The sequence below is a fragment of the Paralichthys olivaceus genome, chromosome 14, assembly GCF_024713975.1.
Source record: "Paralichthys olivaceus isolate ysfri-2021 chromosome 14, ASM2471397v2, whole genome shotgun sequence".
In the NCBI taxonomy this organism is placed as follows: domain Eukaryota; kingdom Metazoa; phylum Chordata; class Actinopteri; order Pleuronectiformes; family Paralichthyidae; genus Paralichthys; species Paralichthys olivaceus.
In genome coordinates this window covers 23,182,334-23,210,205 of record NC_091106.1, presented here as the reverse complement: position 1 = coordinate 23,210,205, position 27,872 = coordinate 23,182,334, and the positions used below count along the sequence as shown (strand labels likewise).

At 44.3% G+C, this 27,872-nt stretch overlaps 1 protein-coding gene across 1 annotated transcript in view; it reads right to left on the bottom strand.

Annotated features, from left to right (window-relative positions):
- LOC109645506 (pro-neuregulin-3, membrane-bound isoform) overlaps nt 1–27,872 on the bottom strand; it is a 265,942-nt gene that overhangs the window by 100,701 nt on the left and 137,369 nt on the right. The window contains exon 2 of the mRNA XM_069538704.1: nt 2,004–2,133. Coding sequence (XP_069394805.1) covers nt 2,004–2,133 — 130 coding nt within the window. The remainder of the gene's footprint in view (nt 1–2,003; nt 2,134–27,872) is intronic.

Below are 27,872 nucleotides of genomic sequence, written 5' to 3'. Positions count from 1 at the left end.
TCTTGATATTTGAGTTACGAGTCTTTGTTGCAGAAAAGGATCAAGTTTCATGTAACGAATAAAAAATGATTAACTCTGCGACAAACAACGCAACAAACTGTCGCAACTTATCCCCATTAAACATCTGGATTGATCACACTTTTACAACCTGATCCGTCTCAATTTGCTGCAAACACAACGTGAATCAGATTTTACATTGATCCTGTGCCTCTTTTGTTGATGAAGATAAATGAACGTGAAATAAATCATAAAATATTCATATAAGGTTTAATTCCAAACAAAAGTTGGATTCATTAGTTTGATTGCGGAGTTTCAAACTCCAAAGTCCAAATGTTATGTTTTAAGCAAAGCATTAAAACCACGTCATAGTTTTACGGCACGATCCTGCCAGCTGTTATTCAGTTCCAGAGCGGATGCCGTATTGTTTGATGGTCCGTGTCTTTCCTTTAGAAAACCCGTTGCCACACAATTAAACAGCGAAGATCAACTTGGTGCACGTTTTATTTTTTTTATTTTTCCTCTATGCCTCGGCACACAGACACAGTCACATGCATGGACGCGCGGTTTGTCTCACACGGTGCCTTCAAGGCCGTCCCAGCGCTCTTCACAAGCCCTCGCTGTTTAGCAGCTATACGCTTGTCCGCGGATTATGTTGTCATGGCAACGGAAGTGAGCAGGGGAGAAGTCCGCCTACACCTCGGATGTCTACCGCTCTCTGTCTTCTGTTCTGATTGATATATATATATATATATATACATATATATATGTACGTCCATTTGATCCAACGGAATAATGAGAGCAGTGTTTCGAAGACGTTGTAATTCTTCCCACATCTGTGCAGCTGCAGATCCATCATCCATTCATTTATGTATAAAATGTATCAGGGACAGTTTTTTCAGTGTGTTACCAGAGAGCTGCAACAATTCAGGGTGAAAAGTCAAGACACACATCTTGATAACGTGTGTGTTCGTGTGCACAAGCTTCGCTGCATCTCTTGGGATCAACTTTGTCTATATATTGTTAATAACGTGAAAATCACTTACATTGCTGAGACAAAACACCCTCATTATCTCACACACACACACACACATGCACGCGTACATGCATACGGATGTGTACTTGTAGCCCAAGGAGGGCAGTTCACTACACGCTCTTTGAAAAACAGGTCAGGTGGAAGTCCTGCGGTTAGATTTTGGAAGAAGTTGTTCTGGGACTTAATTAGTAAATGGCCCCACATTTGAACGGGCTGAGTGCCCACGAGCTCCACTCTCAAATCTGGGACAACGAAGACACACACGCGAGACGGCAACACGTACGTACACACTGCACAGAGACAGAGCATCATAAACATCTGTATTCTTCAGAACCAGCTCTGAGGAATGTGTTTCACAGTCTGTCAGCTGGATACCAAACCACCAGATTAATGCACTTGTCAGCCTTTGATCCCTTTGTTCGATTATTCCGATGTGTAGACACACGAGCGTAGCTTTACTGCAGCAAAGACACGGCACGAGATTCATTCTGAATTCAGACTGACACATGTTTAAAAGTATTTGATGGTAGAGAAGCGGATTATGCTGAGAGGGGGTGTGATGTCTATTTTGGCCTTTGTAGGCATCCATTGCAAATGTTGCAGATACTATACAAGCAGCTGCCAACCACCTTGAACTCCTCAGAGCCAACGCTGAGGTATCGAACACGTGACACACCCTGCACATTTAAAAGATGTTCCGTGGCTTCGACCTTCAAGTCAAAAGAGATGTTCATTCATCAAATAAAGGATATTTAACCGTATGTATGCGTTTTCTTAAAGTGACTGATATTCAAACAGCAAAAGTCCTTCAGTGTCCAGCAGCGTCTCGTCACCAGCAGCCAAATGCAAAGTAGCAGAGACAGGGACATTCGGAGCACAACGCAGGCTCTACTGGATCCTGTGAGAGAAGAAGGACACCAAGAAGGAGCAGAGGAGGGAGAGGAGAGGAGCCATTGAGATAATCACTTACTTGCAGTGCTTGTGGGGCCCTGTGAGCGTCTCGATGACAAAGCATTCGCCACCGTTCAGGCAGTACGCCAGGTCCTTTTCATGACAGGGTTTGAAATGCTCCGAGTGCAGCGGAGGGACGGTCGGAGACGCTGCAGGACAAACAAAGAAAACGCTTGTTAGTCATGATGAACTCTGAATGGATTTTGTGTCCAACAATCAGTGAATCCACTTCAGTGTCGTCCGAGAGCGCAACAATCATCACGTCATCCTGCACTGCTGCAGCAACAACACAAGTATGAACCAAACCCGTTTCTCCCACAGAGGCTGCTCACTAACCCGAGGACCCACAACGAGGCGTCCTCCTAACACGCTGCACGTGGAGGATAAAACCAACACACTATTGTTTGTTCAGACCCTGTAATGTCACCAGCAGAAGACGGATGGAGGACAGGTAATAATCTGTCCCGCTGTGATTAATGGTGGCCACAGTTGTCCTGCTGGAGAGTTCGACTCCTCTTAGCCATTTATCACAACATGCATGGCTGATTCTGGACGGTGTGTGGATCTGCTCACTGGATCTTAACGCAGGATCTGTTAATTGAAATTAATACGGCTGGAATAAATGGCGCTATGGGCATTTCTGTGCGTACAAAGGGATCATTTAAAAGACTAAAGAGATGAATTCAAATGAGGGAAAGTATTCAGGACCGCACCTCAGATATTATCATTATTATAATTATTATTATTATTATCAGACCAGGCTGCTGAACGTTTCCTTTGTTTTTCACAAATGAAGAATAAGTCTTCTCAGGGCTCATTAGCTGATCCTCGGCCGTGTTTTCTAAAGTAACTGGATGAACAGTCACGAGAACTTTACGCTTCGGTAAAGAAAAAAACTCAGATTAATTCCTCCCTCGATGGCCTGTGGAAGATACAACCGAATAAACGAACTGAAGACGTTTCAACCAGGAGATAAACAGAGATTAATAATCAGATGTGTTTGGGGAGGGAACAGAAAGGTTCCACGACGGGTGAGTAATTTCAGGACGTCCTCGGATCCCTTAATCAGCTGTATGAGAAATGAGTGTGGCCGGGTGGCTGAGTTAAGTTATGAGATGCTGGGAGATGATTTGACTCTGGGGATCTTCAGGAACTCTCGGTAATTGGCTGATGAAAGACCGACTGGTGTGAGAGGGCGGGTCAGGTCGAGAACTGAGTCAGCACTGAGGGGGTGGTTTGATTGGATAAGGACGTCACATGGTCGGACGAAGTTCAGGCAGTCTGTAACTTTTAAATGCAAATGCATTTATTTAAAACCACAACTGCAGCACTTTGTTAAGGTGAAACACATGATGCGGTTACGTCAAGAGGAGATACTCTTGTTGCATTATGGGAAATGTAGGATTCTGGAGCTTGAACTATGCTCAGGTCAATAAAATCAGAGTCTGGTGAGTTTCTTGATTTTGTGAACACGGAACACTGAATAACTTTAAATAAATTAAACTAAAAATATCAACAGCAATATTAAAGTTAATCAGAATTCAAAGCCGGTTGTGAAGGTCGACGTGACTCCACATCACTTTTGTCAGCTTTTCTTTCAACAGGTTTAAAGGTCGACTGCATCGGGACAGTTTCAGTTTGTTCCCGTCGAGGTGGCATCGAGCAGGAAGCTGACGCCCCCTCACCCACAAAGCAGAAAATGTAAACCGTGCAGAAAACTGATGGAGGAGCAGGATTCAGTCCAGTTTGATCTCACAGCAGGTCTGTAATAATAAAACATTTCAAACGGAGCTCTCAGGAGCTGATAGCAACATAAGCAGGGGTTCGTATTCTCACATCACTTTATGATTCACTGTAATTATGTGAAGGATAACAAGCTCCGAACATGGATCTCTGATCGTCTCAGCTTATAAACTGAGAGAGGAGATCAATTTTACATTGGAGGTGTTGAGTACGACAATGACATTTTACAAACTGAGACGATAAAAGCATGAACATGGAACCACACCACACTGCAACATCGACCTTTTTAAAGCTTCGCGTGGATTCACAAGGACGTGACGAGGTTCATTTTGAAAGGCGCATTTCTTTCTGTGTGCAGCCACCAACTCGAAAGATAAACTCACAATGGATGAAAAGGGACTTCACGATGCGACATGTCCTGACGTGATTCCTTGAGCTTATAGCGCCACATCTTCCGCACACAGACACACAAACTAAGGCCACGATCACTAAGTGTCATTGTTTGCACTACAAGTTCTTTTTTTCTCCCTCGAACATAAAGGGTTTCCCTCCAGACATGATTTCATGCTTGGACCGAGCTGCGCCGCTTGACAGAAGCGCCATTTGTCGTCCTCTCCCTTTGTTTTTTTGTTGACACAGTTGTCACAATTCACTGTAGGTTGTTTAGCTCCGCACTCGTCACCCGTCACCTCAGACGCCGTGCGCGCTTTAGGAATTGTGCCACTTTAAGAGAGGATGCCAGAGTCGAATGAAAAAATAATTTCAGTCAGCCGAACATCTCGCTGCAAGTTGGAAAAACGTTGCTCACAGAAGGCAGACGTCAATCAGCGCAGAAGAAAACAGTCCAATTTAGTCTGCCACGCTGTGAGGGGAGAACGAGGGATCAATAAACCATCAGGCGCTGGATAACACAACGCTGCACTTCAAAATCCTTCCCCTCCATCGTCCTTTCACCTTCTTTTCATCTCCCTGCTTTTAACACGAGCAGAAGCAGGCGAGAATAGGAACCTGCTGATTTTTAACTTTGCATCAAGGCACCGCTTGGTTGTAGTGGTTAACGGGCAGCAGCCATTTTATGTTCACATTTTAATGATGGAGAAGATCAATCAGAACCTTTCTGAACTTCAAACATTGACAATGACGCGTTCAGACGACTCAGAGCTGGAAGAGAGATCCACACTGATGTTAATCCAATCACCAGGAAACACACAGAGTAAATATATAAAAACAAATTCAAATATCAAGATCTGTTCTCTGCACATGTCACACTACTATTTTAAGTCTGGGTGTCCTGTCCACCACAGACACACGTTCCGAATGTCCCGACCATTTCCAGATCGGTGGGTTGGGATAAATACGAGCTTGCTGATTGGTCGGGCTTCCAGGGAGTTTGAACAGTGGGTTCAGATCTATGAGGTAAGCAAATGTATTATCAAGTAATTCAAATATTGACCTTAAAAATGATGTAGGAGAGGACACGTCCAGATTCAAGAGCATAGCTGCTCTTCACAACTCCTCTTAGATCCGCTTGTTTGCCTCTCATCCATTTGTGTTGCGACCTTAATGAATGCTGGGAGGATAGTTTCTGTTAAAACACCTAGAATATTGCAGTCCGGCTGAAACAGCTCCTTCAGGTGGAAACACCATGCTTCTCTCTGCTCGGGTTGCAGTCTCTGTTTTCTATTAATTGCCTTTAAAAAAGCGTCCAACTCAACAAAATATGCCAAAGCACAATAACAATCATATTTCATCAAGCGCTAACAATTACCAACAAAACACTGATTAGCCAATAATCAGTGAAACTGAAGTGTTGACGTGGTGATTGTGTTGCACTGACACAATGTGCACTGTTCATTTTTTACACTATTTCTCCGTGTACATGCATGTGCACCAACACAAGGACGTGTGTGACAGTCCCGTGGGCGGACAAGTGATGGTGTCCTTCGTGGATCATGCACTTCCAGAGTGGCAGACTGACTGTCCGCCTGCAAGTCCTCCGCTCCGGAGGCCGGCTAGCTGATATCAGAGGTCTCTGGCAGCCTCGTCCCGGCCTCATTGATTGGCCACCAGAGGCAGAGGGACAACAGAGAAGACAGGAAACAAGACGAAAACACGATTATTGCTGCATCCGAGTGTAGATTTTGAGATAAATGGATCAGTAAGAAATTAGTGTTGCGGTGCAATCACTTTGCACAGACACAGCAGAAAGCTCTAAAGCTGCACCCATTCATCCATCAGGGATCTATACCAGTTATCATGTGAGGGTTGCAGGGGGAGGTGGAGCCAGTCCAATCTGACTCTGGGCGAGAGGCGGAACACACACTGGAGTTGTCGTCAGCATTTCACGGGGCCGCACACTCTCATTCACACCTTCAGTGAATTTAGAGTCTGCAATTAACCTGACCTCAATCTGCCACACAGAGCGGCCCAACCTTCTTTATGTATTCAATTTTAGGGGGAAGGATTCTGGCCAGAGGAAGAAAGTCTGAGGTCAGGACTCTGCAGACCTTTCGACTTCCACCAAACGATTCCGCACGTTGTGCACGGGATGACAAAAACAGGAACTTTTGCTGCAAAGTTGAAAGTACACCACCAAATCCAATTATTGTGCTGTGGCATCAAGATTTGCCTTTTTTCGGATCTAAGGGCCCAAACACCAACAGATCAAAACAGCGGCACATCAAACGTTACCAAACATGTGTGAACAAGAGCGCGCAAGACTCTCCGCGTTCAAATAGAACCGTGTGAGACATAAAGGTACTTTATTATTAGTCACACAGTCGGGACTCGTGGAATCCATTCCTTGTGTGGATATAGAACGGCAGCGGCAGAACTAATACCTGATGTATGAGTTTCAGATTAAAATACATCTGAGCTTCGCTACATCGTCTGGAGCAGCTGTCCTCACCTGACGTTCTGTGTAGCCGGGGTGCGATCGCTCGCAACCAACTGGAATGCAGTAAAACTTTCTCCCTGATTAACCGAGTTGTCTCACACTGTATCTGGAGACGAGTGAGACCTGAGCTAATTGAGGGAAAGAAATAATTGGAGGTGACATGTCACCCTGTGTGAAAAGTACACCGAGGATGGCATGGTCGTTTAATGGGCTGAAGCCTCGGTGTCATTTCCTGAGCTGTGCAGATCGGTGCAAACAGATTTCAGTCGGCAGCTATTCTAATTGTATTTTATACATTATTGTGGAATTTCTGCAAAATTAGAGTTTACGAACAACCGACTGTGAAACTGGTTGAAGCAGCGGTTGCAGTCTGTGCCTGTGGTGTGATAATTAAAAATGTGAACTTGATATTTACGAAACGGTCATGCGCCACATTTAAAGCAGATGATCTTTTATTTATTTAATACACAGGCTGTGTAGTAATTGGCAGCACACTGTCTGAGCCATCTGATGGCGCATACTGGAGATGTTCATGAACAACACATCCACGAAGCATCAGGTGGTTCTGTTCCTCAAACAGATGTTTCATCCAGAACATCTGCAGTTCGTACTCTCACCTCCGCAGATGATAAACAAATATTTTAGCTCAGTTATAATTGGTTTTCAGTTTCATTCTTAAAAAAATATTATGATTCAACAATGGATTTCAGTTTGAAATTCAGGATAGAATTTAGTTATATCTTCGTTCCTTTCATGAAGGATGACGCTGCATTTTCTCAGCAAACAGGGACAACAAACCCAACCCTGAATCACAGCGTTTATCCGGAGCATTTAAAGGATTCCACAAGCTTCCATCATGGCTGCCAGTTAAATACTTCTGGTTCACTTCACTCAGTTTGGAGCCTCCCTAATCAAAAAGGACTTTTCGGAGGCAGCGCGGACACGCTCAGCAAACAATCCCTCCATAAATAAAGGTCAAAAAACACACATTCTGTCCTCCTTTCTTTTTTTCACCCCACTTATTGCTCCAGAATCATTTTGAGTGTAGCTGCCCATCTGCAGCGCCGCATCGCCACAAGCGGGGTCACCGGCAATTTCCTTATTTTTCCCAAGAAAGAGCGAAGAAAACACACAGCTTCTGCATCTACTGTACACATCAGCAGGAAGTAACGTGACGTGTGCATGACAACATACTAAATGATAAAAGCATATTCAAAGTTAAAAGCATGTTAACAAACGAATCGAATTTCTTCTTTCTGTTGGTTTTTTATCAGACGCGTTGTTTAAAATCCGTCGTGCTGCAACTCTTAGATTAAAAATAATCCCGTTTCTCAGATTCACCTTCTCGTCCCCCGCCCGACTCAGAGAAGCCACAGCTGTTTGTGCCAGGCAGGGTTGTAGCTGCGGCGTCAGACACACGGTGCGTACGCCGGTGTGAGGATATCATTACTGCACAGCACGATCCAATAAAGATAACGGCGCCGCACCCTCTCGCTCTCTCACACGTTCCCTCTCTCTCTTGTCTCATCCGCACTCTTCTACAGCTGTCCAATAAATATCCACCAAATCACCCTCACTGATACCGAGGCTCTTTTGAGATAAGGGCACCAGTGACGGGCTGTATTTTTTAAAATCCCTCCATAGGAGATGAGTTAATAAAAACACAAAGACAGGTATGAAAAGGTAAAGCATCGAAGAATTCCAGGAATTCTTCGGTGAAAGCTCACAGAAGTTTGAACGAATGGATTTGCAGGGAGGCAGCCTGCATGATCACTTTGTTTTCATGCCATACTGAGAGACGTGTCTCCCCCACCCAACTCTGTATTCAGATCAATGGGAGACGGACAGCGTGGCCTCACTGGTCAATAGAGCGAGGGATGGGTGGATGAGAAGAGAAAGCAAACAGCAGTGGGGTTGGGAGGGTTAGGGAAAGTAGATGAGAGAGGAGATGGGATTGACGGGAATGATCCCTCCGTTAAGTGAAGGTTCAGAAGCTGGAAAATTCCGTCTAATGCTTGTGTATGTTTTCTTATTTGTGTGTGTGTGTGTGTGTGTGTGTGTGCACTCAGGGGTGTTGCACCGAGGCAGCAGAGCTAAGCCATGGCTGCCACTGCATTGCAGATACTTGGCCTGGTGTGGCGTGGCATGGCACAGATAGACGTGTGTGTGAACAGACCTCCGTGCAACGACTGTACGGCCAAACAAAACAAAATGGCAGCGTGTCAAGATAGCTCCGCAGTCAACACGAGGCTAATCATGGAAATCTGATGCTAGCTGTTTTTTTTTTTTTTTATCCTGCTCTTCGCCCACACACACACACTCCGGTGGCTCGTTTTAAACACACCTGCTCGCTGCAGATAGGCCCGCGACCACTGCTAATCTGTCCGTGTGTCAGTCAGCCCGGCCTGGCCCGTAAAGTCCCTCCACTTCCTCCTGTTCTCTACTCAGATTGCGTGCCCAGGATACCTCCGGGGTTCGCCAAATAAATGGCGGCGAGTATCAGGCCTCATCCCGTCCCCTGGCCATCTGGCTCTATAGTGGAGAAATTCATTACTCTCCAGGTGATAGCTCCAGCAACACTTTCTCTGGATTGGCTTTGTGTCCCTGCAGGCTGCATTCTGACGCTGGAGATTATAATCACCAACTGGCTGCTAATGTGAATGTGAATGGTGCTGCTGCTGCTGCTCATACTAATAAATCCGGTCTTGCTTTTATTATTACTTCCAAACATCTCGAGAGCAGCTGCAAGTCACGATTCTGCCTCTGCAGGACAGTGCTGACACGAAAGTTTGGGCTTTTGATAAGTTTATGTTGTGTCTGTTTCTGCTGCTCTGGTGAACGAGTCAGAGTGAGAGAGAGAATACAGCAGCTGATTATCCGGAAGAAAAACTCCAAAAACTGTTTTTAAAACTTTGTGTCCATGATTTTGCTCGTGGGCTCATCAGTCGTATTCATTATTCATCCCTGCTAAACTGCTTTTTATTTGAAAAGTGCTATGAAACTAAAGGTTACTGACTTAAGTTTCTTATTTATGATTAATTTAGCACCTTTACATCCTGAGTAATTGTTTCAGGATGATTGGTCTCGTCGACGAAAGCCTCATCACACATGCAGAGCTGGATTGTATTCAGGTCAAGTGACTCTCAGCAACACTTTATTCTGCAGACGAAGACACTTCCAAAATCAGACAACATTGTGTTGTATATCTTCACAGTAATTTCTCCATTTTTTCATTTTAGAATGCAGATGAAGTCGTTGCACAAGACGTCAGGAAACCTCGCAGAGGTCGAACTCTGTCCTGAGAAGACGGAGGTCACGCCCGGAGGTGTCTGTGTGACACGTGAGCGATGTGTCATGCAGTGTGTTAATTTGGCCTCATGCATATCACAATCACCTGCAGCAACAGCTTCTTGCACACCACTGTAATTTTCCCTTTTGATTGCTGTAGCCATCGCTTTCCATTTCTGAGCTAATAGCTAAAGTCTGCATTCCCTCGTGAAAACATATTCAAATGTACACAGCGTTGAACCGTGCTTACTGCGATCTATTTGAGCTGCATGCAGGTAAACCCAACGTCCACACTGCACAGTCTCCTGGGACACAAGGCCGAAATATGACAGGATATAATCCCACACCCAGCAGCTGCGGTTCCTGCGTCCAGCGCTCCATCACTTGATTTTCCACCGGCTCAGTCACACAGCAGCAATATCTCTTTATCATGTCACCCAGCAGTATAAGAGGCAGTATACGTATAATAAGACTATCTATATGTTGGCACAGCCCATACCTCTGTCCTATCTGACAGCTTAATCTCAATAATGTTCACATTTATTTACTGAACTCTTTACGTCCAGGATGTGGCCACATTTCACACTCTTTGACCGTGGCAGCAGGAAGTAAAATACTTAGTTTAATCCCTGTGGTTGGAAATAACTAGCCCTGTCACATACATTTGTTGTTTTCTCCGTTTAGATGCCGCAGCAGGTAATACACTATTCACACATCGTTCCACCACATAGCCATAAACATTTTTTATCTATAGGTGGACGATTGATGTGCAGGTCATATAATACATTCCCAGGTTTATGGATAATAACGAGTAAGAGGCAGGTTAAATATGTTCCATTTCACTTTTACATTCTGTCCTTAATCTGGTTGGAACAATTGTAAAGGTTATCCAGGATCCTGACTGTAAAAGCCTGTGAGTCTTGTGCAGATGAACCTCATTCATACAGTCTGAAACCTCGTTAGAGAACTCGCAGTGCAATTTAATGGGATCTTTAATCAAGTCGTATTTCAGAACCGTCAGTGTTGGAACTTCTGACTTGATTCCATTGGAAATTCAAACTAAGTTGATAAAATGAAAAGGTTGTTGCTCCCAAGAGACTCGGAGAAAATCCAAAGTATTGATCCTCTGATGCGGCCTGCGTGTACGTGCACCTGATGGACCATAGGAATAAATACCCACAGTGCAACATGCAAATACAGAAAGTAATAGGGAACATTGAGAGTGTTCCACCACAGGTTGGAGTTTTTCCACTACATCAGCAATTATGATCCGTACGAGGTCCCTGTGAGTGAACCACTTAACCTGCGGTTGGTGCAGCGGAGCTATGAGGTTGCTCTGGGCGGCTCGAGGTTGGGAAGCTGTCTGATGCTGAAAGGGAGCAGCTGTGCTCGGCAAACTCTTTTTATAAAAGGTCATCAAGATGCTTCTCTTACAGCGAAAAGCTTTTTTCGATTAAAACAAACTTCGTATCTGCCCTTCACATCAGTATCGCCCGTTCTTCTGTGTCGCACAGCTGCTTTGTGCGTTAAACATTTACCTCAGGGACGAGACAGTTATTTCTATTCTCACGACAAGATTCTCTGTTTCTACTCGAAGAGAAACCAAAGTTTGAGAGTCCTGAAAATCAAAGTTTTCAACCTTGTCACCAAGAAACAAAAAGTCCACCTAAAAAATACATGATGCCACTGGTGCATGTTACAAAATACTAATCTGAACTATTCATACACCATCAAACATCTGTCGCTCTCCATGCAGGGGCAAAGTGAATAAAAGGCACATTTCCTGCACATCACAAGTTTCACAAGATGTTTTAAATATGTAATCCACACACAGCAAGACACAGATATATGGGCACGCTGCCACATCTGTACACACACACACACACACACACACACACACACACACACACACACCCTGCTTACATGGAATGGAGAGTGAGTTTCTTAATTAAGTCGAGAAGAAGCTATTACTTTTGGGACAGACTCGATTGTCCTCGCTCTGTGGCACCAATGGCTCTGGGCTTCTAATCACATCATACAGGGAGAGAGACACAGAGAGAGAGAGGGATGAGACAACAATTAGCTGTCTCTGTAGGACATCTTGAAATGGACGTGGTCTTTGAGGGACTCTGTTTATTGGAGGATTGTGTTTTCGTCTGCATTAGTTTTTGGGTTTTTTTATATTTTGCAGAAACAACTGATTTGCATGATTAACTTGCAAAGCTGCACATGATCAGATGTGAAATTAGGGTATGATGCATGGCTCAGAGTTAAGGTAACATTAAGAATGCAGTACTTTTACAGTGCAACTTAACTTGAATCACACTGCATGCTGTGCATTTACATAATGCACATTTTTTAATATTCAGGAAATACATCTGGGACTGTGTCTTAGCTACAAACATCCTTTTTGCAGAGGGCATGTTCCAGAATGTACTATTATTATTTTTTATGAAACAAGCACCATTTGAGCAATAATCCCTGAAGCAAAAACCTAAAGTACTAACTGAGGCAATAAAAACAACTGTATGAACATTCCCCTGAAACCAGCACAGCGCACGTCTCCCAGGTTTATGTCTGAAGTTTGCACACTCACCGTGGATTGTTCTCGTCCTTCAAAGTGCATAACACTGAAATCAGAATTGCTCAGCTTTCATCAGAAAGGTTTTACACTTTAAACAGGCTTTCAGCTGTCGTTAGGCAACAGCAAAACATAACCAGCACTTTCCTTTAGAGCCACCAGCTAACATTTGGAATCCCATCAGACGCGGGGCATCAGCTGCACACAGAGCACGCCCGGGTCACTGAGAGGCCACTGTGAGTTCTAAAGGTTTATTTAGTGCTGGAGGAGCAGAAAGTTAGCAAAGTTCAGCTTTTACACTGTGATTGTCTAAGCTAACGGGACGCTACCGGTTCTAATCTCATTTATCCAGCAGCTAGTGGAGGTGCACTGCGATGCTCACTGTTTTTTTTTTGTGTGTGTTTGTCACATTTGCATTGATATTAACCCGTTGATTTGGTGTCAGTCGACAGTAAACAACACTCATAACATCTGCAAACCTTGATTTTTCCTCTGTGCCTCGCCGAGGCCGGAGTAAAAACAAACATGACAGCGAGTAAATCTGTTTTCCACGGGGCCCGAATTCTATAAAATCCACCACACCCTGCTCACAAACACAGCAACATAATATTACAGCCTGAGGGCGAAATAAAATATATTCAAGCACAGTGAAGTAAACGAAGCGGCTGCCGTTCCCTCCTCACACAGCTTCCACCTACCACAGCCGCCTCATATATCAGAGAAGCTAGAAAGTTGAGCTTCCATCTCTGTCTGCATTTCTTATTTCTTCTTCTTGTCTCAATTTCTTGCAACTTGTTTCTTTATCTAACCCTTGGTCTCTATCTCTCTCCCTCTCTCTGACCATCTATCATTCATTTACTCTCTATATTTACTCTTCTTCCTGTGCTCTACTCTCTCTCGCTCTCACTTTCTCCTGAACAGAATTATAAATCAACAAGCAGAGATGCCCAGAACCCACTCTCCCTCTCTCTCCCTCTCTCTCTCTCTCTCTCTCTCACACACACACTCACAATCAATACAAATAAGAGCAGAGGAGCGATGTGACAGCAGCACAGACGTGTGCATGAGTATACGAGAGACAAACAGGCTCATATTTACTCGCTCTCTGTTGCTCTGATGAAGAACCCGGCCGCACGTCTGACCGTGTTGTTGTTGTTAGGTGGCGGCTTCTTCTCCGCTGTTTCAAAGTTCAGAGTAAATGTGAAAACCTCAACTAAAGGACTAAACCGGTTTTAATGTCCCAGCGGCAGTTTCCATTTTCTAAAAGCACCAGCGTCTTTGTGAATGAGCGACAGATGCATCATCTTAATTCAGTCTATAAAATTCACTGAAGCAACGGTTTGGCACGGCGGCCGCTCTGTGTGGTCAGACAACAGGCAGATGTCATTTTAAGTACACTTACAGGAAGTAGGTCGTTCAGATGCAGCACAACGCACAGTTTTATAGCGACAACAGCCATTTCAAATTGTTGTTAACAAGGTTTGGGAGTTTGGAGAGCGGCTGAGTCACGGTGTCATCTCCACTTCTGCTGATTGGCCTGTTGGGCATCATCGTGGAGTGAGTCTGTAGCATGAAGCTTTGCAAGCAGCCACACAGCGGGAGCAGCAGAAGTCAGTCAGAGCACATTGACCGATGATGACAAACTGTTTCATACAAGCCACAAAACTGTCGTCACGTCTTCCTCCCTCCCTTCATCTCACTCCCCCTCTGTCGCCTCCCTCTCTACCTCCATGTCTCTCTTTGTCTGCCACTCTCCTGAAGCCTCGTCTCTCTGCGTCTGTCAGACTTTGTCAATACGTCTTCCTTCACCAGCCACTCTTGGCGAACTCTCTACACTCGATGTCACCTCCCTCCCTCCCTCCCTCCTCTGTTTTTCCGGCCATGCCTGCGAATGCAATAAACGTCCAAGACTCCACAAGGAGCTCTCTCCGGCGGCCATAACTTCCTGCTTTATCGCCCTGACTGCAGCCATGAGCGCAGACACACACTCACACACACCATACATACACACAAAATGATTAAATTAATGACCTATGTAGAGCTATCAGTGTATACAAATATCCACCTGATACTCCCAAATCCTCCTCCACCTCTTCTCCTCTGTCTTTAAGTCTCTTAGTGCAGGAGTGTAGAGACTGCAAGCGGATTAATGCACACACACACACACACACCTTTGCTCCCAGCCAGCAAAGGGAGGAGCCAGGTGGAGGAGATCCATCACAGTGACAGAGGCGTGCAGGAGTGCTGCAGCCAGCAGAACACCACATGTGTGGCTCTGTCTTTGCCTTTGGAGACGACCTTGTCCGTCACTCACTCACACAGGCACGATTAACATACGCTGATCAGGGTGGAGAGATGTTATCAAGAAGAAGAAGAAGAAGACTAAAGTGTAGTCACATGAGAACTTCTTCCATTTAATGAGAAAAGTATTAGTATAAGTTTAACTGAAGGACTTTAAGATGATCATAGAAATATTACGATTGAATCCATGTTTTGCACAAACACATGACGGAGAGCAACCATATCACAGGATCGCTCTGTGGACACATGATCCCTGCAACTGGTTTAACTAAAGGTCAAAGCCAAACACAACCTGCTCCACATTGGTGGAAAAGGAAGAAGCGAGGAACCCTTTCTTTTGATTGGCTGGTAGGTGACTCGCCGTTTTAAATTCACGCCCCCAGACTTGTGGGCACCGATCGCAGCAGTACAGATTCATCAGAATCGGAACTGATCCGTGTTCTTCGCTCTTCAAACGTCCAGTCAATGGAATGACAGTCGTCCCTGCGGTGCGTCATCCAGGATGTGAAGTCACTCGGTTCTCCCTTCAGGCAGCAGAGTGTTAAACACCAGATTACCTGTAAAAAATTGACCTGCTCCGGTTCTGAAAAGGTTAATGAGGGAATTCAACAGGCAGCAGCTTCACTGTTGCGGCGCATCAATGCAGATTGACTGACTTTCCTCGACCCAAAGCGATGGATTCCCGACTCATTCATCAAATGGCGTGAAGAATACATTCATCTGCACAGTGAAGGAAACATGGAGGATGGTTTAGATCTAGATCCACGTGGCGTTTGATTTAGCCCCAGAACCTTTCAGACCACCCACTGGGTCTGTCTGTCTCTCGGCTGATTCTACCTCCTCTCCTCCGTTTTCCTTCCCCCCTGTCATCAGCTAAGGAGGCAGAAGTGATGTCAATCACCAGATATGCTCCAAAACACACAATCGGTAACGTCCACGACAAGAAGCCTCCACTGGGAAACTCTGCAGAGCCCTGGAGGGGGTTCGTCCACACTGGAGGGGAAGTGGGACAGATGGAGGGAGAAGACCGATGAGTCCTCTCCTCTATTGACATCCAATACATTCAAGCATTTAGTTAAGTTTGTTAACTTATTTGGTTTTGAGCCATTTTCTGGATCTAAATGTCATTGATAATGACTTTCATCCCCTGAAAGAATCACACGCACTAAAGCTTTTCTTACGTGGACATGAGTGAAAGGTCACAACAGAATCGTGTCATATCTACTAAGTGCATAAGAGCAAACTCTTACACTCAAGGGCACGACGTCTGACATTGTCACAGTGAGACGTAGGGACGGTTACGGATTTAAAAGACATTTCCTCAAGAAATCAAATCACACACGAACAGTTTAGCCGATATCGGTGTCAAACATCTGGATCCCCTTGACAGGAGACATGTCCAGCTGTGGAGAGGAGCTGCGCCGTGGATTTCCACAGCGAGAATCAATTCAGGTGTGTTTAATTTGCATGTCATGAAAGCTGCCCCACTGTCTGCAGATTGTGTGTCTGCTGACGGCACGGAGGAGATCATTTCAGAGGCCACCGCTCGCTCGTGTGGAAAATCACTGTTAGAAATTTCACATCGAGAAGCAAAATAAACACGCGGGCATCAATGCATTACCTTTTCTTTGGGGGATATTCCGGCCCCCTCCCTCTCAGCGGTGAAGTGGAGGTATCATTCATCTCAATAGCACGAGCGAGCGCCTCATATTTTCTGGAATATCATGCTTTTGGAGCGTATCTGATTTCTGAAGAGAATTTGTGTCCCACCGCTCCGTCTCTCCACCGCTGTCTCTCAGGATCTCACTTCTATCTCTCCAAGTAAATAAGAGATGAGACCGTGATTGCTATTATTTGTAAAGGGAGGGGGAACGGTGATGGATAGATTACAGATACATGAAATACCAGCCTGACACATCGGTACATTAACCTATCCGAGTTTGAGTGCAAAAAGAAAGACTTCCAAAATATCTTGCCGAGTATTTTTAAAGGACAAATCCTTCAGACACGGGATGATTGCCTGGGATTCGAAACACGTTCAGAGGAGACCAAGATAATGTCTTTTCTTGTTCCCACGTCTCACACAAAGCGTCCGGGACTTTCGGGCAGATTAACTAGAATTCTCTTTATTTAACTTTTGAGAAATGAATGTTCAGCTTTTGTGTAAACATGTGAATCTGCTGTAATCTGCTTCACCGGGCAGCAAATCCTTCGTCAGATTTCAATGCCGGCGGTTCTCACCTTCTGACCAGGACGGTGCTTTACTGTGGCATGTTGTGGCTTTAGGTCACGTTCACAACTTCAGTTCGGTTCATTTCTCCTGCACCAGAGAAAACACATCGCTCTGGTTTAGTTTCTGTCCCCTCTCCTCGATTCCAGAAGTTCTTGGAGAGACCAGCGGTGGAAGAAACATCATCCTGGACAGTGAAACCTCCAAAGATATGAGGACTGTTTGCACGTCGTAAATAATGATGGAAGGAGGTGAAATCAGGTGAATGATGCTGAACCACTGGTTGTGTTTGGTTGGTACATTCACCCACGCACACGCACACACACACACACAGAAACATATCTGATAAGATTTAATTGCATATTGTCCACCATGCTGTCCCTTGCAGGACATGAGACGCTCTGTCTCTGTCTGGTATCTCACAGTTCATCTTTCACACCAGTGAAGCCACAACACACCAACATTTGTTCTTCGGTTCAACGATACGGATCATTCTCTATAAAACAACAACAGTCCAACCACAACCTCAGACCTCATGAATTGACTAAGTCCATAAACTATTACAAAGTTCTGACAGATTAAAAATTAGATTCATAGACATTTTTGCTTAACAAGTTATGTTTGTTGACGTGTTTACAAATCCTGCAAATTCTTAGTATTTTTCAAAAACTAAAAACCAACTGACTGACCTGATTACGTTTAACTTAATTCTTATTACCAACACTTTTCACAAATGTTATCCTCACTCTGTCAACACACACACGGACACACAAACACACACACACACGGACACTCGCTCTGACGAGAACAAAAAGAGACCAAAGAGAAAGTGTGAGTTCTTGTTCCTCTGATTTCTCTGCAGCAGGGTGTCACATGAAAGCTGCCTCCACACACTGCACACGACATAAAACACACACAAGCCCACTCACACACAAAATAACAATCCCCACCATTCATCCCCAAAACCACTCAGAGCCAAGTGCAGCTGTTTCATCCAGAGGAGAAGAGCTCATATGGAGTTTTGTTTATTCTGTTTGACTCATCATAATTAACGGCTCCGTGATTGATTTCCTCTATCTACCCTCCTCTTGCTCTGACTAAAATAAATTTGCCTTGGAATGATAGAGGGACGGACTCTAGAGCAACGGTAAGAAACTATGAACAGATAGGAAGCGTTCATCCGTGGCCAGACTGTGAAGGACAGGCAGCATCTCTGAAAGACCCTGAGAGCCACATACGTGTCTGATGAAAATGACATGTGCAGGCGTGTGGAAGAAAGGACGGAGGGCGGAGGTGGGGGGGGTGGTGGAAACGGAGGTGTGGGAGTGAATCATGTTGTGCTTTTCTCAGAAGTCAAAAGCCCCTGAGCAGGACTGGAAGAGGCGGTCAATGGCCACTGGCAGGGCGTGGAAATGGATCTAATATTAATTGTGTCTGTTTGCAGCTTTCTCCGAGGATCTGGGTCGACCCCGGAAAGCCGTGCTTTCAAGAGCCGTGCGCCAAGATCGATGATCGACGCCCTGAGACGTGTCTGCTGTATTTTGCTGATCCGTTTGCCAGTTAGTCGTTTGATAAGCGGGTCAATAATCAGTAGTGTATTTCTCATGTCGCAGCACTAAATCTTCATCTAATAGAATTTGAAATGTGTTTGCGACCCGGCATTAGCCTAATTGTGATGGGAGAGAGGGTTTGTGGATGATTTAGGGAAAATCTTTGCTGCAAATTAGTTGACAGGTGCAAGAGTTTTTAGTTTGCTGGCGTCAGCAGCATTCCGCTCTGAATCCTTATGATCTGATAATAGCATTCAGAGAGGAGAGGAGCAACGAGATCGTTCCAAAAGTTAAGTAGATCAAAGCCAAAGAAACTGGATCAAAACAGAAATCCAGAAAACTTAGAAACTCCTCTCAGGTTCTCATCAAGAGTTCATCCTGATGATATTATAACAAACAGGTATTTCACACATATTCTAGTTGTTATTAGTCGTAAAGCTGCGGGTGAAGACGCCTCGGACCGCAGGAGCTTCTCAAACATTCAGGTGACGAGGAAAAAGCTCCAGAACACCCCCTCCGTTTTTTAAGATGCTTGGGTTTTGCAGCAGTCCCTGTAAACACTTTAACTCTCTAGACCAGAGGAGAGTCACTTCTATATCAGTGTAATCTTTACGTATTCATGCAACTCTATAGGTCTTAAGATGCTTTCATTTCAACCCTGACTCAAAACAGATGTGAAAGAAATTTAGTCCAAACAAAAAGTTTGGATCCAGATCAAACAAATCATGATCGGCTCTGTTGCAACGTTCAGACCAGAAGAAGAAGAAGAAGAAGAAGGAGAAGAAGGAGAAGAAGCTTGCTTCACCTCTAACAAAAGAATGTCTGAATGATGAGGACGTTCATTCTGCTGGTAGTAAAACCATAATAATTAAAATTATCCTTTAGTGGCAGCAAAATTGATTTATTAATTTTCCCAAACACGGTTTTGAGTCTCTGCTGCAGACTCTGTTCTGTATATTGAAAACAACAGATCCATGAAGCTTCACAGCCCTGAAGATACAGAGGAACCAGTGATTCATTATTCATCCGTGCTGTCCTCATACGGGGGGATCTTCAGAGCTCAAAGCGTGTTGTAACATCAAATTAATCCAGCTCAACACAATGCAGTGTGGGATACGTTGTAATATTCAGTGTTTGATGAAGCGAGCGGATCCTCGTGTTATATTCTATGGTAAATGTTTAGTTAGCGCGCTGGCTCGGCCCCTGTGGTTTATCCTCCTGTGTTGATTGGCACCTCTCAAATGAGTTCAACGTTGTTTTCGATTTGTATTTGTGATTTCGTTTGATCGACTTATTGCTGATCGATTTTATTGCATAATATCAACCTGAAGCAGTGTTTAAAAACGCAATTTGCTGCCAATTAACAGCTCAGCCGGCTGAAAAAAAATCAAAGTAATTGACAAATGAACCTGCAGGCGATGAACAACAGTCAATAGACTGTGTGAGACTGGAATTCTCTGAATTTAAAGTGCCTCATGACCGCATCCCTCCTTCAAAAAAAGGCGAGCAGGAACATCCAGAGCCCGAAAGGACACTTGGCAGTACGTGGTTTTCTAAAAGCAAGAGAGGATCTGAGCTGAAAAAAAAAAAAAACCACACATCACAACAGGAGACAGGATTTCAACCCGTACAAACCACGAGGATGCTCTGCTCTCAGCACAGCATCCAGTGACAGCTGAGCCCACGAGGGAAGACCATGAAAGCAGCCGTGGATACGTGTGATGCCTGGTTCTGAAAGTGTGAGGCTTTGATATCCTAAATCCCCCCTGAAATATAAAAAATAACCAAGAGTTTAATTTGTAATACGGGCATTTACATGAACTCTAACCCAGAAAAGCGAAAAGCGACAATACCCCCAGTGGAGTGTTTACTCACTGCGACTGTGAAGTACAAAGGGAAGCTGCAAACATGACAGCCATTGTACCTCGTTTACCTTTTTTTACCTCACGAGCTGCGCTTCAGGACTCCACGAGCGAACCTCCATAATGTTTTTTTTCACACAAACACACATTTGGATTTTTCTGTGTGCGAGCTGCCGGGGATCGTCAGCGCCGGCGTTCATTTATTAAAAAGAAACCGGTTATGTGAAGGGGGAGGGTAAACAGAAGAGCATTGTGTGAGCAGGTTTGTGTTTTCACTTCTGGCTGTTTGTCTGTTTGTCACCAGGATTATGTGGAAACAAGTTCAGTATTTTTTTTTGGGGTGGAGGGGCTGTGACTCCCTGTGCACTCTCCTGCTCTTCCGAAGCTCCCAGCTCCCAGAGTGTGTGAAGAGTGTGTGACAATATGGAACAAACAGGGACAGTGTGTGTGTTGTATTTGTGATACGAGCTTTTAAACAACACAAAAACAAAGAGCTAAGCAAAGGTACGTCTGCACGTTAATGATAAAAAAACATTGTTGTGCACTTTGCAAATGAGAAGTTGACATTAGAAGATCTATTTAAAGTGAAAAATATATATATTCTTCACTGGTTTATCAGTGATGATGACGTCAGTAACATTTTCACCGATTTCCCAGGAAGTAATTCTTGGATCTTCATATCTAAGGGACTGATTTCTGCTACAACGTACATTCAAACCTGCGCAGCAGCAAACTGCAGGAGAAACGAGCTCCGAGCTCAGAAAAACTGTTGTAGCTTAAGAGGAAGCTGCTTTTTTCTTTGGAGTTGTTGGAGACGTGACATGATCTCATCAGGTGAATGGAAACACAACAACTTCAAATAAACTCCGTTGTCGCTGTGTGTCTGCTGAACGTGCGTGAGATGTGAGATTCAAGTGAAAGGGCCGCACCCGTTCAGGATTCCAGCTGCAAGTGACAGCAGGTAAATAATGAAGGAGACGCTTAATCACAACAACAAACAAACAAACCACCTACACACACACACACACACACACACACACGCTGGATCTTCTGCAGTGAAGCAAACTGTTTAGTCATCTGTGAACCCTCATCTAAATTGAACTTGTAATTAAATATTTACTGCTTCCGAGGAGCTCTCAGCAGCAACTCTAGCGATTCACCGCCACATGAAACAAACAGCATTTTTAATCTCTGTGTGCGTTTGTAATTATGAATTTAAGTTGCACCAACAAAATGAATTGTAGAAAGTTTCCACGATTTTATGTGAAATCTGCCGTCTCATGTGTTTGATCTTTGATCCGCTGTGTCATCCTGATATCACTGATGCTTAATTCTTTTTACTACCTTACTTCTCATGTTCTCTTCGGGTCAGTTGAGCCTCATTGGACATTTTCTACTAGTACAACAAAATGATGTCTCAGAACCACAGCAGAGTTTAGTTTTATCTGTGACATCGAACTGGAATCATTCTTTTATCGTTGTACTCGTCTTAATCTGTTTTATCATTGTGTTTGTTTTTTCACGTCCACAAATTCCTCATCTCCAGCTCGTCTCGGGCTCCGTGCAAATTTCAATTTATTTGTCCGCCGTGTTTTCTTCATCCATCCTTGTCTCCATTAATTCTTATTTACACTGGCTCGTTTATCCTTCCCCTGCCTGAAACAGACATCATTCTCGCACCATCCATCATCTCCCCCCCCTCATGTGTACAAACAAGCTGGTTCAGAAACTCCTATATATTCTTATCCAATCTTTATATAGTCTTTATATCCCTGTTTTCACATGCATCTGTCTTTCACAGCATGATATATAAATTTCACCTCGCGCCCGTGACCCTCGGATGCATTTGTTACTCAAAGGTTAAACTGGAGTTTCAACCCTCAACAGAAAAAAATAATCATTTGATGGCCATGTGGTATCAAGTCTTGCAGGAGGTGTTGGTTTCATTTGCCGAGGAGCCACTGACGAGCCGTCTGCTGCCAAACTCCAAACCAGAGGAAGTGAGTGGAGGTTCATTTCAGCTGCTGGCAGGATGGCTGCATTGACAGATGTGTGTGTGTGTGTGTGTGTGTGTGTGTTTGTGAACGTGTGCACTGCAACTTTACAACTTCTCTCTGCCGTCTCTCTCGTTTTCCTGTGTCACAGACGAAAGTATGACAGAATGAAATCATTCCGTCATCGCAGTGTTGGCATATGAAAGCTAACCTTTACCAGGAAAAACAATAAATCTAATTACGTGGAACAAAATCTCTGATCTCTTATCAAAACAAACCAAATTGCACGATGCTGACTTTGACAGTTTTTTGCGGCTGCAGATAAAAAAAACGACGTCTCTCATCCTCGAGCAGAAATTCTGCTGCGGCTGCTTCCTGTTGCAGTCGATTTGAATCAGTGTGAATGTTTTCACAGCCGCCAAAGCTCTCATTGAAATCTTTAGACAGAATAAAAGATTGTGGTGTGAACCTGTTCAACCTGGGTGGTTCTGAATATCATCTCTAAAAAATAATTCTCAAACTAAACAAATTCTGGGAGAAAAAAATCCGTCTATTTAAAATCGTTCCCAGAAGAAACTGTTCAGCTGCGTTTTTAAAAATCTGAAAAGGTTCAACAGACCCAGAATATTCTGTAACAGTAGTTTCCTCAGCATCCAACAGATTTCAGATTAAAATAATCACAAGCGTCTCCGTCCTTCTTCCCGTCTTCCCTCACTGGACGGATGAGAAGCGTTGGGAACGTGTTTTACCACAGATCTGGATGCAGGAACCTTAGACTGAACATCTGACACCACTCAAATTTTCTGACACCACTCAAATTTTGATTTAATTACATCCATCATGTTTCGCCACTTAGACATGAATATTAAGTGCTGAGTCGTGTGCGGCACTTCTGAGCTCTCGGAGAAATCGACTTCCCGCTTGGATTCCTGACTCGTGTGGACGTGAACCCTATTTACGAGCTGAAAACATGTAATTCCAGTCTGACGTGAAGTTTTGTCCTCACAGTCACTTCATCAGCCCCTCACCCACACCTCTGTTTGCTAACCGCTGCCTCACCCGCTCATTTACCTTCACTCTGACTCACCCATTTCCTCCCTCCCTCCTTGTTTCCTCTGTTAGAGTCTGTTATCCTGCAGCCTGAAGACTCCTGAAGAAGTCAGACACGTGTCAGTCCCGTGTCCCCTCCTTCTTTTTTCCGCACCACATCCTCCTGTTTTAACTGTCCCTTCCTCGTCTTTGCACCTCCATCCATCTCCTGGTGTTTTGGACCCCCCCCCCCCCCTCCCCCCGTCTTCTCTTCATGATTTGTTTTTCTCCTCTACTCTTCTTCACATTCATCTTCTCCATTACTTTTACTCACACAAGATTTGCAATCCAATTTATTTGGTCATCGATCTGCTTTAAATTGCATCCCTCGGTTTTCCCACGATTACTTGATGTTTAGACGGCCGGACTCTGTATTCTGGTCTCTCTCTCAGCGCCGCGCTCGAAAAGTCGGGAAAGTGGAAGTGAACTGAGGACAACCGGCAAAGGACAAGCAGTTCGTTTGTTTTTAAATATCTCTGCTGAATTAACAGCTCGTCCGAAACGTCTCTTTAGACGGAGGTGAGTGTGCGGACATTCAAACATTCCTCGGACACAGGAAAATATTGATTACTCTAAAGCCACATGAATAAAAACGCCAGCAGGCACGCACACACACACAGTGAGAAGTCTATTACTTCTATTTACATGACAGATGTTAGTGTAGTTCAAACCTTTGCTCTTCCATCCTTCCTGACACTTCCAGGCTTCCTTAGACAAACATGACAGAGTTCAGCTCTTGTCGTCTGATTCTCTTCTCTCTGAATTATTTTTTCTCGTTCTTGGTTTTATTTATTCATCGTGTATTCTGTTTTCTCTCCTGTTCTCTCCTCGTCTGTTCTTCTGTCCTTTATCCTCTCCACTCACCTTGTTTCCTCTCATCACCTCCCCTCCGCCCACTTGTCTCATTTCCTCTCGACTCTTCCTGTTCCAGCTTCATTTCCGCTCCTCTTCTCTTCATGTTACCTATCCTCCTCTTCCTCCCACTCTCCTCTGATCCCCTGCTCTATGCTGCTGCTGCTCCTCGGTCTCCTGTTGTTTGCTTCCTCCTCTGCTCTCCTCTAATGAACAGTTGCAGTTCTCTCCTACTGGCTGTATAACCAGGGTCATGTCTCCTGACCTTCACTGCATGTGTGTGTATCGGTGTGTATTTATATGCAGGAGTCAAGGAGTCGAGGAGTCGAGGAGTCGAGGAGTCGAGGAGTCGAGGAGTAGCTGCACTTGCTGTTTAATGCATGCGTGCATTTCTCTCAAACTAAGAATCATCCACAACAACAAAATAATCCGATTTTACAAATGACTTGAAAGGAGAATGTCGGTCAGTCCGTCTCTACCCACATTTAGATTCACGACCTTTATTTGGATCTGCAGCGCCGTGCACACACTCAATAAATATCAGCCCCCAACGCATGCTGGATTTTTTTCCCATCAAGATCCATGAATTATTCTCTCCGGGATATTTGACAAATATCTCACAATATTAAAGAAAGTGGAAAAGTTCGTCCCTGACCTGTGAGACAACCGTCCACCAAGTTTCATGAGAAGCCGTCCGCTGTTTTTGTGCAACGCTGCAAACCAACAAACACATGATGATGAAAACATTCCATCCTTGGTGATTTGGATCAGAGGTGAAAAATTAGCTCGGTTGCAGAGAATAACTTAGTTTTCATTCCTCCTCTTTCTTCTTGTAACAAATTATTATATTTTGGACTTTACTTCTTTGCTCTTTCTCGTCCCACCGACTGAATTCAGGAGAGATGCTCGAAGTCACTACGACGTGCAGATTAATCGCTTCACTTCTGTCCGCAGCATTTATTCCATGTTTATCTTTCATTAATACTTTGCTGTAACGATAAACACACTTAACATCACGTATATTCAAACAGAAACCGAGACACAGAGGGGACAGTGCTGCATCCTCCTCAAAGATAACAAACAACTCTTTGGAGAAGATACGATGACTTCACTTATTTCTCTTCTATAATACGTCATTTCTTTTCTTCCCACTATATTTTATTCACTGCTCTTCAGACACTGATGCTCGTCTTTCGACAGAGGACACCAGGCCAGATGTGAGCTGCAGAATACAGATGAGAGGAGGTGAGATTAGGGGTCAGAAAACAGACAGTGCCGACCAAGAGCGTTAATTGCATTCCTCACACTGGTGACGGCCAATGAGAAGCTGGCATCAGCTTTTTTTTCCCCCTCAGCCTGGAAGCAAAGTGAGGAATTTAGTCTTTGACCTCTGCATCCGAAGCAGATTCATCTCCTTTTGTCTCGGTGACCAGCGAGCGCTGTTCCCATAACAACAACCGGCAGCAGTGCCACGATCAAGTGCTGCGGAATATTTCATTTGCCCGTGGCATTTTATTTTACATGAATTATTCAATCAAATGCATCTTAAGCCATCGAAGGCAATTCATGCACATAAGAGCAGGGGCGGGAAGAATTAAAGACCAAAATGTGCGTCTGATGATTGACAGGCAGATTCTGCAGTTGATATAAACTCCTGCAGCTACCTACTTTTTAACAACAATGATCTTTGAGGTGACTGAAACTTTTTAGTGTTTTGAAGCTTGCTAGCTTAACCTAGCGCTTAGCTACTGAGATGTTTAACCCTGGTGGTGACTCACTCGCTCTTCATCACTGCAGAACAACATCCTGTTATTGCTCGATCAAACATTAAGTCCATTTCCACAGAGTTTCATTCAGGGAACAGCGTTCAAACAGTTTCTCCACCTCCGACCTTCTTCTCACGACAACACACAGTCTCCCTCATACCTGGATCATACCACAGAGTTACAGTTTAAACCCAACACCCGTATTTAGCTCCGACACTTTCCGTCGTATTTTAAAGATTTTGTGCAGATTCCACTTCTTAAGTCTGCACAGTCAGAATGTGTCCATGCATCGCTGGTTGGTATTCAGCTTCTTCAAATCCACAGAACAAATTTCAACCTTCTTTCACTCAGGGACACTTTCTCTCCCCTGGCGTCAGAATATGAGCTCTCATTTGTTGCTTGTTTCGTGTTTTACTTTAAGTTTTCAAACTTCAGGTGATGTCTCTCGCTCTTCGAAGCATCTCAACAGAAATCAGAACCAAGTGCAGCAGAATGGAGACATCACACTTTCACACTGACGGAAGGTCTCAGGCTTTTCCTCCTGACCTGAACTCGATTTCCAAAACTCGAGACGACGGGGTGAAATGGCTCCCATAATGCACCGGTTCAATTCTAGAAGCAGATGCTCTTTTTTCTGCAACTGTAGGTAAGTGAATGTAATGTTCAATGTGACCCTGATCCTGCCTGTTCCTCAAGTCTCTGTGTAATTAGGGTCCATATTTTATAGATGTCATGTCTCTGTGTAATTAGAGTCCCTGCATTATGGATGCTGTGTGTTCATGTAGGAATGTGCAAAGAAAAAGAAGCGAGTGCAAGCGATGCACTTTTGTTTTTTGGGCCAAAATGTGGGCTTGCTCTTGTTAGGCCTGCAGCGCTGCATTATTGAGTGCGGCCCTCCGCGGGGGGTACAACACTCACCCTCATGCACCGTCTGACACGTGAGGAGGGAGACGTTGGCGGCCGTGAGTGCGTCTGGACTGGTGTACCGTCGCTTCATAAACGAGTCTGACATCAGTGGAGGCAGGGGTTGAAAGGAGCAGACGCAAATAGCTGCCAATACACTGAATTTCACGATGAGGGCTGACAATTAAAGGAAACAGTTTCCTAATGCTACTGTATTCACCCACTGTTCTGCTCCTGTCCCTCCATCACACCTTCATTTCTCTCTCGCTCAGTATAATTACTGCTGATTGCTGCTCAGTGACCATGACTGGAGAGCTGCAGATGCACTGACAGGTCAGGGGTTCGTGTTTAGGCACATTTAGATGCTCCGTGACTCGGCTACAGCTGTGAAGGCTGTGGACAGGTTCATATTTCACAAGGTGGAGTGTGTTTTTTTTTTAAACAAACAGGTCTTGTTTGGGTTCATAGTCTCTCACCCTGGAGTACTGTGTGTACAATTCAAGGCCCAACAAACAAGTTGGGGTTCATTTTCCTGCTCATGAAATATTTGCAGAGCTGAATTCATAAGTGTTTTGAAGTTGAGAGGTTTTTCTTCTCCTTTATTTGAGATGAGGTTTTGCATGCATCTGATTCTAAAACCTAAAGGCAACGATTGTGTCGTGGTGCATCACATGAAGGTGATGACTATAATCAGAGCAAGGCTCCAAAGAGGAACCTTCTATGTGGGACAACTAGGAGTTAGAGTTTATAAACCCTCAGCTAACTCTCATTTGAATATTTATGCATTTAAATTTTGATACACATCTTTATTTAAGTAAGACACTGTCTTTCCC